The 15,887-nt window shown below is 38.8% G+C and overlaps 1 protein-coding gene across 1 annotated transcript in view; it reads right to left on the bottom strand.

The window, feature by feature from the left end:
* Positions 1-4,769: 4,769 nt before the first annotated feature.
* Tspan8 (tetraspanin 8) overlaps positions 4,770-15,887 on the bottom strand; it is a 34,351-nt gene continuing 23,233 nt past the window's right edge. Inside the window, exons 6-8 of the mRNA XM_036170200.1 lie at positions 12,616-12,750; positions 9,113-9,196; positions 4,770-5,313 (exon numbers count right to left, since the gene is read on the bottom strand). Of these exons, the coding sequence (XP_036026093.1) occupies positions 5,260-5,313; positions 9,113-9,196; positions 12,616-12,750 (273 nt within the window). The 3' untranslated portion in view covers positions 4,770-5,259. The remainder of the gene's footprint in view (positions 5,314-9,112; positions 9,197-12,615; positions 12,751-15,887) is intronic.

Raw genomic sequence — 15,887 nt, 5'->3', positions numbered from 1 at the left:
AATATATAATATTATATAATATGTATTACTTATAATATAATACTAGCTATATATGTGTATAGTGTATATATGTATACATATATATGATGGTAAGTAAACACTGATCTTCAGTGAACTGTTTTTAAGGACAGCATGGCTATCTTCTTTCAAATGGACCAGATAATAATAATAACTGTATATACTGACTGAGCTGCTAATGTATCCTAGTTAGCATGCTAGGATCTGTTATACACATTCAATTCAGGATCCCAGAGCCATCAAACAGTCTAATAATTAAATACAGACCAAAAATAGCTAAGCCATATGAGGACTTGGGTATTTAAATGGAAAACTTAACTTAGTCCTGATCGGACTCAGAAGGTGAGACTCCAGCTAGACCTAAAGGATCCCGGCTAAACGCTATGATGGTCATTAACAGTGTGGGGACCAGGCGAAGATGAGAAGCCTTGGGGGGTGTCCATGGAAAAGAGCCTAGAGAGGAGCAGGGGAAACAGACATGGCTCTGATGAAGAGCTTTGTCAGCTCTAGGGGACCATAAACATATCTCAGAACTTGAGTGTGGAATAAGACATAGAAACATGTGTATCCAGGCAGATGGCTCCAGTGTCACCAAAGGCAATGGACTGGAAGGAAGTAAAACACGTGTGGAAATCTCTATGGAGAGATTATCGCCATGAGGCTAGAGAGATACCTCAGTGTTTAAGAGTGTTTGTTGTGCTTGTAGAGGACCAGAGTTCAGTTTCCAACACTCATATCAAGCAGCTCAAAACTACCCGGAACTCCAGCTCCGGGGAACCCAATGCCCATGTTTATCTTCCATGGGCACCGGCAGGCACATATACATAAACGAACAGGCACCTACCCACAAATGAATACTAAATAAATTATTTTAAGAGGTGATTATTACAATGATTTCATTTCAGGAGAGATCATGAAAATAGAATGGTGGTGAAGAGAAACAGAGAAGTGAGAAGATTTGAGAAACATGTCCAAGCATTCATTTGAATTTTGTGTATCCAAATTAGTGCCACATATAGTCTTAAAAATAATGAGAAATAATACTTATACTTCTCTGAATTGGAGAAACATTTCCATTTCATTGAATTAACAGTTTAGTGGGGGAAATTCTTTTCATTTTGTTCTTGTTATGATTCTTAAGTAACTAATAAAATTCCATACAGTTTATAATATTCTGGTTTGATCTTGGAGCTAAGAAGTAAAAAATGAATTTATTTTGAAATCATAATTTAACATCATTCACAGAAGAAAAACTTCCTTTATAATCACATCCAGAGTAAAAAAAAAAAAAAAAAAAAAAAAAAATCAAAAAGCAAGCAAATTATCAAAAGAAAATAAATATTTTAAAACTGCCAAAGCAGAAGCCTGGACACATTTCAGCAGAGTAATGTCTGGAAATTTTAATGTCTTCCTGACAAAAGTTGTCACTTAAAGAAGAGGAAATTCAAGTGACTTGTGAAGGTCACAAAGCTAACAAGTTGTCAAAGCTCTTGCTGGGATCTGGTTTCCTTTAATGCGTGCATGAGGAGTCTGTCTCCAGGTGAGGCTGCCATTGCTATTGCTCACAGATGGCTGGCTGGCTAATCAGGCTCTCTCCACCCTGCACAGCATGACTGACATTTTGGACTGGGTAGTTTGAGTTGTTGGACAAGCTCACATGCACCATAGACTGTAACAGAATTCCTAGCCTCCGCTCACCAGATGCCAGCAACACCCTCCTCCACTCCCGGTGCCGGTAACCAAAACTGTCTCCAGACATTGACAAATATCCCCTCAGGGGAAAATGGCCCCAATTAAAAACAATTGCTGTCAGATCTTCTCTGTCCTTGAAATACCATCAACCTTAGCCAAGAGGAGAGGGAAAAAATGGGAGAAAATGCACCATTTCTCATACAGATGCTAAATGTCTGCATTATTATTTTTTACCATGTTTGTGCTCTTTTCTCCGAAAGTTAAGCACCTGTGTTGTGTGCCTCTTCTCAAAGTCGCGCTTTGTTAAGATGATGTTCTCCGGTTCTGCCCTCAGTCAGGTTTCCCTAGTCTCAGCTATGCATTTCATCTGTGGGGGCTGTCCTCCCAGCTCCCTCTGGTTTGTGGGTGGATTCTGCTGGTGGGGGTTGGGGGGATGGCAAAAGAATGGGGTTGGTGAAATGGAAGCAAGGTCACACTGCTGTGTGACTTCCAGGGATCTTCATCCTGCTAGTCAAATCCTTCCTCTATGTTTCTGCTTTTGGTTCCATCTTCTGCCTCACAACCCTGGATCTCAGCGCTATCTTTGCAATGTCTTCCTGCTGCTAATCTCTGGTTCACCCTGTATTTCCAAGTGACTGTGTATACTTTCCCCCACCATCTATGTAAGTAGTTGACTCGGAATGAGTTATGCCTCCCTGAATTCCCTATTTTAAAGCCCTGACTCCCATTGTGGAAGTATTTGAATAAGGAAGTAATCCACGTTAAATGTGAACTTTGATCTGAGAGCATCATTGTCCTCTAGGAAAAGCATACTAGACCACATGCTCTCCATCCCTTGTTATCCCTGTTCCCAACATGAGGACACAGCAAGGAGGCGTTGTCTGTAAGGCAGGGAAGAGTCCTCACCAGGAACTGGATCCACCAGCACCTCAGTCTTAAAATTCTTATCTTCCAGAAGTCTAAGAAAGTCTGCCTTTAAAACCACCCGGTCAGTCTATGTTGTTATGGCAGCATGCGGTGCCTAATACATCAGTTTCTTGTTCTATGCTTTTATTGTTCAAAGGTGCTGGAGGGCTTCTGTTTTCCTGCAGAGGCTAACTGATATAAAAAGATCATTATATCACCAAGACAATATAATATTTATTGAACTCCTGTTGTGTGCCCAAAATTATGCAAAAGAAACATTAATATTTGATTTCATAACTGTTTTCTTCAATATAAAAATTTGTAAGAGTTTTTTGTTTGTTTTTTAGTAACCACCTTCCTTGGTTTCCCTCATGCTCAGAGGAGGGGAATGGATCAATCATACTTGTCTCATACGAGAATAAAAGATCACGGCTACTGTAGTTGCTTATGTCATAAGAAGCACAGGTTTTGAGTCATTTGGTACCAGTCACAATTCCTTCCCTTACTTCCTGTGTGCCCTAAATTAGTCTCTCTAGGCCAGGGTTTCCTTGTTTGAAAATGGGTCTAGTAATAGTAGTAACTTAAGAGGTTGTTCTATGTAAAGTGTTTAGAATATATTTAGAGACTGAGTAAATACTCAGTAAATCTCTAACTTTTCGTTATAATTGACTGTGCACCAGCTGGTGCTAGCCACTGCTTAGTAGGAATAAGAAATGATGTCTTCAAAGAGTTTTAGTATACAACAGACACCAACAAGACAGTGATTACAAAAATATGGCCAATTTATAGATAGAATATTATCAGGAAGCCAACTTGAACAGAGTTTGGGAAGCTACAGTCAAGGTTGGAATCTCATTTCTGCCAATTGCTAATCATTTCATTCGCAGGCAGTTACTTAACTTCTCTTAGCCTTCACTGTCTCCCATGAAAATAGGGGGGCAATCGTGGGGGTCTGTTTCATAAGGATGTGTGGAAAGAAATGAGATAAATGCAAAGTTTATTGTAGAATTCTTGGCGGATGGCAGATCTTCACAGAAGAATTATTACTTTTATCATTGATGGGGGGTGGGCACAGAATAGAGGTGTCTGATCCAGCAGGGATACCCCAAGTTTTCTACTCCTTTTCTGTGACTTTGAGGAACTTAACAATAACTGCCTTCGGTGACTTTTCTCCTGCACAGAGAGAAGGGGGATGAATCTGTCATACTTTTCTAGTATGAGAATAAATAATCACAGCTGCTTTAGAAAATGTCTTGACAGAATCTATGAACTCTTAGTACATGGGTACAAAGCAGTTCCACACCTGCATATGTGTGTGTGTGCGCATGTGTGTGTGCACGCGTGTGCGTGCACAGTAGTAGCAATAGCACAGGACATGTAGAAGAATGTTTATAACAGCTTTATTGTAGGAGTACAACCAAATGCCCATCCACAGAACAATGGATCAGTACATCGTAGTACATCCATACACAATGGACTACTACAGAGCAATGAGAATAAGGTACACCTATGTGCAACAATATAGATCCCACAGACAAAGAGCCAAGAAATGCACAGCTTCTTAGTCTACTAAGAGGAAGTTTAAGAGCAGGAAAATTGATCTGTGGACACAGGAGTCAGAAAACTGGTTATTAAGGAAACACTGAGTCAGTGTACTGATACATGTTTCTATAACTATTCAAACTAAAAGCCCTGACACAGCAGTTTCCAATGTCCAGGGTGCAAATACCCCCACTGGGGTGGATTGTAAGCTCCAGCAGACCTTAGTAAATAGACATGTAGAGAGATACAAATGTGACTGCTCTGTTCTGACTAATAGGATTGGGAGGTGGCATTAGGGAGCAATGTGGTGGATTCAGAATACCGTCATTGGACAGTCCTTACACAGTCCTACATGCACAACCCCAGAGTCCCACACTTAAGAGTTACTCATTTTGCTGCATGTTACATTTCAGTAGAACATAAAATTAAAAGTGTATTTTCATGAACTAGAAAGAAAACGTAGTTTGAACTGTTGTGTTCCATAGGAAGATCCAGAGTGGCACCAGGCACCAAGAGCTCTAAGGCTGAGATATAGGCACTCTATTTTTTGGGGGGGGGTGGGTGGGGGGGTTGTGCTTATAGCACATCTGAAGCAAAACACAGATGCCGTAATGATTTTTAAAAAAGATGGTGATTTGCACACCTGGATCATTCTTAAGTATTTCAAGTTTAGACAATCTCGTTATCAGTCATTGATGTTCCTGATGAAACAGGTATTTGAAAAACAATCAGTGTTTTTGAAAACTCCCAGATTCACTGCCCTACTATTCTCTTGTCACTTAGAAATGAAGCTGTTCCACTGGCTGGTTCCAGATGAATGTCACCAGGAGCACAGAGCCACCTGAACACAATGACCAGTCACCAAAAAAGCATCAACATAAACACTGTTTTTATTTTGAGAGAAAAAAATTTCACATCCATTTTTCTTATGTCCCTCACATTTAAATATGCTGAATACATGTGAAGATTTCTGTAGCTACCTAGGCAAGACATTTTAATAAGACATTTGATCCTGATATTTACAGTACTCACTTATTTAAAGTTACAAAGCCAAAACCAAAAAAACTTAAATGATGTTGATAACTTCGTAAATCCGCCAGTTCATTTGCTCCCAATCTGGCAGTACAGCACCATAGAAAACACCAAACCAAGAATCTAGAAAGAAAACACAGGATTAAAGTGGAATTTAAAGAAAAACACGGGGAAAGATGGAAACTGTCTTTTGAATCTCTCACGGGAAATTAGACTCCTTAGGAAGAGAACAATACTGAAGCCCGAGCACAGATCTCTCTGTCTCTCTTTCTCTGTCTGTCTCTGTCTCTGTCTCTGTGTGTGTGTGTGTGTGTGTGTGTGTGTGTGTGTGTGTGTGTGTGTGTGTGTGTATGTGTGGGTATATGTGTATGTGTGTGTGTGTGTGTGTGTGTGTGTGTGTGTGTATCTGCTTCACTGTACAGTATCAGCAGCTACGACAGGACGCTCTCCCCTGTATGCACACATCTTTCTGTAAAGCAGTTCCCTCTGAGTTCTGGGAACTAAGAGAGAGAACTGTGGGAGCTAAATATACTTATTGATTCTATTGAAAGACCATGGTCATCTGGTTTGGATCATCTGCATAGAAATCAAGGAGTCTAGAATTTCTCCCACTGAAGTTTTAGATGATGCTTAGAAGTGAAAAAAGTATGTACATTTTTTTGAAGAAGAAGGGGGGAAAAAGCACTTGTAAACTATGGGGAATAGCTTAACTCAGGAATTTTCTTTTGAAGTAACAAAACACAATTGAAAATCTAGGGTGTGAATTCCATCTCATTAGTCCTTCTAAAAGTAAAAAGACCTCTGATCCCTCTCTAATTGACTCCGCAGTTGGTGACTTGAATGCTTTGGTTTTGATGTAGAAATGATAGAGTAGGAGTAGTTAAGAAGACTCAGCAAATGGCACCTTCCTCTGCCCCAGCCCCTTTCAAAGGAGACATGGAGGGGGGGGGGGGGCAGGAGGGGGGGATTTCCATCTACACTGCACACAGACTGAAGAATTTAATGAAACACTTTCAGATGGTAGTTTATATCAGCGTTTTATCACTAATATCACACTTCCTTCATTTCTTCAGATCTGTTAAGAACATTTATGTTCAGAAAAACAGAAAGGGGATTCTTTATGATGTGTGGACAAAGACTCACAACAGACTTCCTGCTAAGTGTTTATACACAGACTCCCACATGCTGAAGCTGTTTATGAAGATGTGGTAAGATGACTATTTCTAGGACCTCCTGTGAGGCTAACTTTTGTCCTATTAAGTGATGAATAGTCCATGTCATCTGATAATTTTTTGTTTTGTGGAAGCGAAACCACAAAATGCTGACCACTTTTAAATAATAATAATAATAATCTGCTTATTTATGTCTAGATAAGGATTTCAAAGATGCACAAATGAATTTTTTCACAGAACTAAGCATGAGCATCTTGTATGAGTTTCTAGTATGCCGATTGGAAAAAGCCCTACAGGTATACAGCATTAACAAAGCCTCCACCTAAGGTCTATATAGGGAGTATGATGTTTTTTCTTCTGAGAAGATTGTTTACATATATTTTCTGCATTGAGTCTGTAGAGCATTGCTTTGATTTCCTCAGAAATGTTTATGAAAAGAGATTTTTTTCTCTGTGCATCTTTGTGCTTCCTTGAATTTGGAAGCCAGAAAGATTTAAGTGCTGAGATACTCAACTAGTGATTCAAAGACTAAAGTCTATGTGGAGGCACATCTCTAATGATTGGGAACCAGGGAGCCATTTGCAAAGCTCTCTTTCAAGTAAAGTAAAATAAGGCACCAAATACTTTTTTTACATCAAACTCTACAATGGAAGACAAGCTGTAGATTGAGAAATCAAAGAGAAGTATCTTAACAATTCGTTCAATCAATTATTAACTTTATCTACATATAGTCCAGACATCACAATTTCACTGGGCTCACTAATGATTACACATTATGACAATACCACACAAACTCCATAGTGGTAAATAAATGTACATAAGGTTTTTGTTGTTGTTTTTGTTTGTTTGTTTTGTTTTGTTTTGTTTTGTTTTCCGAGACAGGGTTTCTCTGTGTAGCTTTTAGAGCCAGTCCTGGATCTTGCTCTGTAGACCAAGCTGGCCTCGAACTCAGAGATCCGCCTGCCTCTGCCTCCCAAGTTCTGGGATTAAAGGCAAGGTTTTTTATTCAAGGGTTTCATTTGAAAAACCATATCGGAGAGTTAATAATGTCCCTAAATGTGTGACAAGTACATGAAGTATATGACATTCATAAAATATGGATATGTACTGTTCCTCTTGCAATCTTATTTTCCACTAGATCTGTCTAGATTTTTGGAAATAACTTTGGCTGTGATATGCAAGACACCAGTCTTTCTGATCAATCATGCCCTGATTACTTTTGGCTCAGCTTCAACAATCCCCTCAAAAGCATACATGAGCTGTATTCAGTCATAGGCAACTCTTTAAATTTCAGTCTCACATGAAATATAATCTTAACCTCATTTAAAGCCTGCTTTCTCCATCTTCACTAGTCAGTTAATGATTAAACCCAGGTCTTGGAGACTATTAACCTCCTGCTCTACCACCAAGCTATATCCTTGGCCGTGATCATTCCTTTACAGTCAAGTATATCAAAGCATAAATGTATGTGTGCCATATGTTTCTATGACCAGCAGTAGATATGTGATTCCTGACTCGCCTTTTCAGCCATTGTCCATTGTTTCTACATTAGCATGAAGCCAGAATGCCAAGTAAACAAACAAGGAACACAGAACAAATGGCAGAATCAAGAGAAACAGACCTAACGCAAAATAACATTTGACTTTGACTCATTTGGGCTACGAGAAAGTAATACATATGTAACACATACGTTATATATATATTTGATGGTGGTAGCACCTAGTGTTTTCTGATACATGGCTGAGGAATTCCACCAGTAACAACTTAGAATATTCAATGACTTCAATCTCAACCAAAATCCAAGCCGTTATGCGACAGGAGGCTGCAAAGTTACTAAAGAACCCAAAGGGACACTGCCCAGCATTCCGTGAGAAGGAAGCAAATGCCACTCAGCTGCCATCACCAGGGAAATACCACACAGCTCTTGAATTCTTGCTACCGTATTGACAGACGCTCATGAGCTGTTCTGACTCATTTGATATCTACGTTTCTCAAGAGCTGAGATCATTCCATAAACACTCCTTTGAAAATGTCTTATCTCATCTTCTTTGCAAACATGGGGGAGGCCCCATAAAAGTTGCCCATCAGGTTGTAAAACGAAATGCCAAGAAAGTCCATCAAGATGAAAATCTGATGGAGAATGTGTTTTTAATTTAAATGATTAAATTGATGGATGGCTCCACAAACTTCACTGCTTTTTCTGGAAACATCTCCTAGTCTGCTTATAGAATCTAAACTGAGAAAATCCAGGGCAACTACTTCGACTGTTTAGAGGTACTTAGATTTCTCTAGAATGAGTTAGAGGCGAAACATTTCTCTATTCCTTTGGGTTTGGCTTTTGTTTTCTGGTTCAAGATCAAGGCTGGAAATGACCAATTGTGGCATTGCTTTTTTTTTTTTTTTTTTTTTTTGCTTTTGTGTCTTGCTTTCTACCTCACTTCAGAAAATTTTAACACTTGTGCTAGTTTTGATGCAAAAGGGATACCTACAAATAAGAATTGTATAGATGTTAATTAAATTTTTTTTTCTCAAGAAGACATTTAGAAACAGTACCCTCAGCCCTTCATGGTTTGTATGTAGGACTATAATCCTACCTATTCCAGACTCAAGACTGATTCAGAGAGATGTTGCGCCCCAGGCAGTATGTACCCAGCACTTTTGAAGGGCCCTCGCTTGGCTTACCATGAGCATTTGTTACAACCCATGAGAAGTGGAATGAACGCAGAGGTGGTGACATTGTTATACTGTACCTCGATAACCGCCAGTCCAAAAGCGATTCCAATGACGATGATAATGTTCTTCTCAACCATATCTCTTATCAGAGAAAGGCAGGTCTATTCAAACAAACAAACAAATGTTTTTTAGTGGAATTTTGATCTGATATTTATTCTTCTGGTTGCCTTTTGATAGTGTTGCCAATATCGACAAAAGGGAATTCAACTATTTCTTCTACTCCAAGCTTCAATCTTACTCTGTGTTAGAGAGCATTTGAGCTAAAAAGCTATGCTTTAGCTACATATGTGGGGAATGATAATCAGTACAGTGTTACCAGGTCTACCAACCACTCCAGGACAGGCATCATGTTCAGGAATAGCTGACCAATATATAATGGACTCCACAGTTTCTTTGTGTGCGTGATTTTATTTGGTTACAGTTTGCTGGAATTTTTTTGGGGGTGGAGAGGACGTTATTTTGTTTTCTTGGAGTTTTCTTGTACTGGGTTTCTTTTTTTTTTTTTAAGAACTGAAAATTGGGAGGGTAGGGTGAGGGATTTGGAAAGACAGGGGAGGAGAAGAATATCACTAAATATATATAAATTTAAAAATTGTTTTAAATAATAAAAATATAATAAAAAAGAAAATGAAAAACTAAAACCATTTTGTGAAAATTTAAAAATAAATTCACACCGCTCCATCTCCAAACTATAATTTTTACAATCAAAAGATCATAAATAATTGTATCTTCTCTTTGGATTATTTACTTAAGAACTGGTATTCCCCTAACTATGGATTACGTGGGTTTGTGACCTGTTGAGGTTACAGTTGGATACAGTTCAGATGTTCCTCTTTAAAGCAAAGAGTTTCAAATCCTTTAATAATAAATATGAGTGCTATTTTTTAATCTTAAAAACATTATTATGTATACTTTTATGCTTCTACTTTAAGTAAGAAAGAGAATTTAGGACGTTGTTTCTGTGGTACATTATTTTAAAATGTATGCAAACCTGCCTGGAAATCAAATTTTACAACATGTCAGGTGAATTCTAAACATTCCAATAAATGAAAATTACAAGGGTAACTTTTTTAAGTGGAATAACATTGTGCAACATAATCTGCATTGTCATAAACTGTCATCCCTGTGACACTCATATGTTTAATGTGATGGACTTCTCCATTCACTTCTAATCCAAAGCAGCAAACGTCTGAGACTATCATGTCAGTTAGGGTCAAGAGGGAGATGGATAACCGTGTCTATTGATTCACATTCATTATATCTGTCTCCTCCCGTGCCTAGGAAAATAAGGTTATCTTGGCAAAGGAGAAGGAAGAAAATAAAAGGAAACATGAATAATGGTCATTACAGATTTCCTATTTTTCCAGACTTGCAAATGACACATGGCAGATGGAAGTATTCAAAGCATTTATGATCTCCCTTTTAGGGTACTAGGGCAGCTGTTGGCTTATACTCGGCTGAATTATGTGTGAACTTTCAGTAAATATCTTCTTATAAGGGCTTTTCAGAATATATCTTAAGGAAAAAAGTCTTTCTACTGAGTCTTTCATAGGAAGTAGACATCCATGTCAATAGAGCCTATGCATTTCCTCCTCTTCCTCCTAACTGGAAGCTACATTCATCTGTACCTGATAATAATTTCCATTCTACCTTGGAAATCGTGTATTGCTAAATTTAAGCAGGCAGGAGGAAATTAGATATAAAAGGTAAGAATACAAAAATTTAATTGCTATTATTTTTGACAATGGAATAACATAGTAATATTGCAATCTTCTTCCCCCATGTAATTACTGGAAAGATGAGCTATACCAATGCTGCTTCAGAGTAGAGCCTCATTAGCTACAGAGATAAAGGTCAGTAGTCCAGAGGAGAGAATATTTCCCTATGATTTGGTATTTTCTTTCATTTATTAATGACATCAATAATTGGTAAATAAAAACAATGCCGATGGGAAATAACCTTTGGGTATCATAGACACTAATCTACTGTGAGTTGCAAGAGGATTTGTGGATATCTCATGACTAGATAATAATTTAAAGGATGCTGAAGCCTTTTTGTTTGTTTGTTTGTTTTTGGTTTTGGTTTTGGTTTTGTTTGTTTGTTTCAGACAGGGTTTCTCTGTGTAGTTTTGGTGCCTGTCCTGGATCTGGCTCTGTAGATCAGGCTGGCCTCAAGCCAGAGATCTGCCTATCTCTGCCTTCCAATGCTGGTAGTAAAGGCATGCCACACCACTGTCCAGCCTGCTGAAGTCTTTTTGATGATGCAACAGTATAAGTGAGATAGAGTAGTCTCCAAAGAGCAGCAGTTTAAAAACTTGACCTTTGCCGGGCAGTGGTGGCGCACGGCTTTAATCCCAGCACTCGGGAGGCAGAGCCAGGCAGATCTCTGTGAGTTCGAGGCCAGCCTGGTCTACCGAGTGAGATCCAGGAAAGGCACAAAGCTACACAGAGAAACCCTGTCTCGAAACACCCCCCCAAAAAAAAATTAATAAATAAAATTAAAAATTAAAATTAAAAAAACTTCAACTTTAATGCCAATTGTCATGTTTTTCCTAAGCCTTTCCAGGTGGAAGGAACAGCTTAGGAAAAGCCTTGTGGTGAGGGGTATATGTCATGACCTCCACAAACCCAGATTCTGAACTTCAAGGATTCACTTCGAGGGGGACCATAACACTTGTACTGTCTCCTACGCAAGCACTTTAGTTATCTTTTGGAACTGTCTAGTTATTTTTCCTTTGTTCTCTATATTTGATAAGCAGTTCTGTGAGCATAGATTTTATACCTTACGTACATACTGATCTCCAGGACTGTCCTAAGTGTTCACTGCTTTGGATCAGGTGTGAATGGAGACTGGCTCTTCAGAAGGCCTGATTTACAGGAGGTAGCCAATAGCTATTTTATAAATAATCATAAATTCTTCATTTAAAAAACACAGGAAAAGCAGAAGGTGATACGCACAAATCAGATACTTAGGAAGTAAATAACACAGAGAAGATAGAAACTCACCTTTTAAATTTATTTCAAATATTCAAAGCAATTTCTCAATTGCAACAATAAGTAGATAAATTAGCAAGTATATTTAACATCTGGAAATTAAACTCCTAAACATTAAATCCTTTATTTATACTTACATGGGTTCTTGGGAAGTGGTATTATGACTAGTAAAAAAATAAAGACAGACTTTTGAAAATTAAAGTAAAAATATTAACTTCCAGAACTTTTATTAAGATAGAAAAAAGTAGAGATTAGTAATTGTAGTCACCAAAGGCAGAATAAAATAAACCTTTTATGTTAGTTTGTACTTGACCTCACTTTGATCCATGAAAGTTGGATTGAAGTGATGTTTTCATTTTAAAATATCTTCTTTTATATTTAATAAAGATTAGTTTTATATTTGTATAATTGCTGTATTTTCATATCACAGTTTCCCTGGTGCTTGCTGTATTTTAAGTTTCTACAGGCACTGTAATTGTGAAAAGAATATAGCAGAATTAATGTGCCAAATTGGATCTTATTCTCACCTTTGCATTAACACTAATTCCCGAATGACTGTTACACTGAGAATCTGGCGAAACTGAACATTTACATGACTCTTGAGCGTCATTAAAATTATTTCCCCAATCTTCAGCTCCCTTGACCAAGCCACAACATTTAAGCTGTGAAGAAAGAAAGAGAAGGAGACAGTCATTAACAAAACCAGAAACATTGTCATACACTGAATTGTCCTTCTAAATGTCATCACAAAGATGTGTCTAACGCTAACATACAGATTTTATTTTATTTATGTGTTGTATGTGTGCGTGCGTGCGTGCGTGCGTGCGTGTGTGCATGCGCAAGCATGTGGGAAAGCATGCCAGTCTTGTGGTCACAGAAGCCAGAAGGGAGCATGTAATCCATTGGAGCTGCATTAAGGGAGTTATAGCCAGTTGTGAGCCAGCTGATGCGGACCCTGAGAACTGAACTCTGGCACTCTGAGAGTAACAAGTACTCTTTCTTAGCCACTGAGCCATCTTTGCAGTACTCTGTATGCTAAAATATGACATGTCACCTTACCCATACAGAGCACACATGCACACCATTCAGATAACAATGAAGTGTTTTTAGAAAGGAAGGAATGTTTCACTTTGGTCTGAACAGTAATAATAAGGAAAATGACTGAGATAGTAAAAGCCTGAAGAAATTGGAAATAAGGTTTAAAAAAAACTAAACAAAGTTCTTAACTTTCATTTTTAAAGACAAGAAGAAGAGTAGAGTCTGGGCTATGCATCCCAGGTTCACAAAAATGTCAAGTTCTCAATTTAAATATATGTGTATATATAGTTATATGTATACATCTATCTCAAGATTTTAGAGAAATTTTCAAAATAAAATTTCTATCCCAGGATCTCTGGACCAGAGCCATTTAAAATACCAAAGAATTCCAGAGCTTCCCTAGAATTGAATTTTCATAGAGATCTTCAAAATAGGAAAGCAAGCACAAATTAAGGAACAGTGTTTCAGAAAAACGTCATAGAGATGAAAACTCAGACTCAACTCACTAAAGCAGAAGAGGTTGTGGTAACACTCCAGGAAGGCAAGGAATCAAGCATGACTCGGAACACTATCCATGAAGAAGAGAAAGAAATAACTAAACTCCTAAATTCATCTTTTAGAAAGAGCACTTCATGAAGAAACTACTGGGAAAAGTCAGTAAACAACAATAACAACAAATACTGATCTTTCAGGTATGAATTTAATCCCAGCAGTTGGGAAGCAGAATCATGCAGGTATCTGTGAATTCACAGCCAATCTGATGTACATGTTGAGTTATAGGACAGTTGAGACTATATTGCAAAACACAGAGTCAAAAATAGATGATAGATAGATAGATAGATAGATAGATGATAGATAGATAGATAGATAGATAGATAGATAGATAGATAAATATCTGAGCATGTGCCTTTAATCTCAGCACACTTGGGAGGCAGAGGCAGGCAGATCTCTGAGTTTAAGGCCAGCCTAGTCTACAGAGTGAGTTCCATGACAGCTAGGGCTACACAGAGTAACCTTGTATTGAAAAAACAACCAATGTCTGGTTTAACTTAAGGCCCACATCAGGAGAGCAAGCCTATGCTTTACACTGCCTGGATCTGAGTAGCCAAGAACCAGAGACCAAATATCCCAGAATACAAATAACAAATAATAATAATAATAATAATAATAATAATAATAATAAATGAAATTATTCCTAATGATATTCGGCTGTACTCATAGATCAGTGCCTTGTCCAGTCATCATCAGAGAGCCTTCTTCAGGCAGAAGATGGGAGCAGGTACTTATAGCCAGACATTCTGTGAAGAGAGAGAGTCTAAATTGAAGGTGCCCATCAGGTCCCTCTCCTCAGAAACTGGAGAATGCCTCAGAAGAGGGGGAGGAAAGACAGTAGGAGTCAGAAGGGATGGAGGACACCATGAAAGGACATGGCCCACCAAATCTACCAAGCAGGACTCACATGGACTCACAGAGAAAGAAGCAGAAAGCACTGGGCCTGCATGGGTCTGCATCAGGTCCTCTGAGAATATGTTATGGCTGTTAGCTGGGTGGTTTTGTGGGACTCCTAACAGTGGGAACAAGTGTGTCTCTGACTCTTTTGTCTGATCTTGGGACTCTCTTCCTGCTATTGGGCTGCCTTGTCCAGACTTGTTAGGACACCTTTTGCCTTGTCTTATTGTATCTTGTTTTGTCCTGTTTGGCTCTTATCTTGGAGACCTGCTTTTTTCTGAAGACAAAATGGAGGGGGTGGGGGTGCTATGGGATGTCTTTCTGTTGTTGTGAATATGTGTTGCTCTGATTGGTTAATAAAGCCATTTGGCCTATGGCAGGGCAGAAAGAGCCAGGTGGGAAAATCCAAGGGAGATAGTGAAAGGAGAGGCAGGGAAGATGCCATCCTGCCGTCCAGGGAGCAGCGTGTTGTGGCACACAGGCAAAGCCATGGAACACGTGGTAACATATACGTTAATAGAAATGGGCTGAGTTTAATTATAAGAGCTATAAGAGCTAGCAAGAAGCTTGAGCCATAGGCCATGGTCATACAGTTCATAATTAATATATGCCTCTATGTGTTTATTGGGGTCTGAGCAGCTGCGGGATGGGGTGGGACACAGAAACACTTACAGCTACAGGAGAGTGGACCTGGGAGAGAGGGCAGGTGGGAGGGGAGCTATGAGGAATAGATGGAGGGAGGGAGGGAGGAAGGGAGGAAGGAAGGAAGTGGGGAGGGGGAAGAGGAGAGGGAGGGGGAAAGGGAAAACTATGGTTGGGATGTATTACATGGGAGAGGAATCTATTTTTAAAAAAAAACAATAAAAATGAAAAGAAAGAAAAAGGAAAGAACGGACTTCTAAGAGATAACAAGCAAACACGGCAAAATAAAAAGATGAAGGAAAAACTTTCATATCAAACTCGGACACAGCAACCCAACATGAGGAAGAGTCGCATGAGCAGGCAAAAGATTCAGAGACCCACTCGTTCTCACGGTCAGGAGTCCCATAAAATACGAAGCTAATAGCTATAATCTATACACGGAGGACCTGGTATAGACCATGGAGGCCCTGTACTTGCTACTTCAGTTTCTGAGAGACCGAAGTGTTTTGATTAGTTGATTCAGGGATAAGTTCGTTTGATTAGTTGTTCTCCATTCTCTCTGACTCTTACACTCTTTCTACCTCCTCTTTGGTGGGGTTCCCTGGGCTCTAATGGGAGGGATTTGATGAAGAACTCCAATTCAGACCCTTTCTCAGGGATGTACTGTATG

The sequence above is a fragment of the Onychomys torridus genome, chromosome 20, assembly GCF_903995425.1.
Source record: "Onychomys torridus chromosome 20, mOncTor1.1, whole genome shotgun sequence".
Classification (NCBI taxonomy): domain Eukaryota; kingdom Metazoa; phylum Chordata; class Mammalia; order Rodentia; family Cricetidae; genus Onychomys; species Onychomys torridus.
Note: the sequence above shows the minus strand (reverse complement) of the source record. Positions and strands in the feature narration are given on the sequence as shown.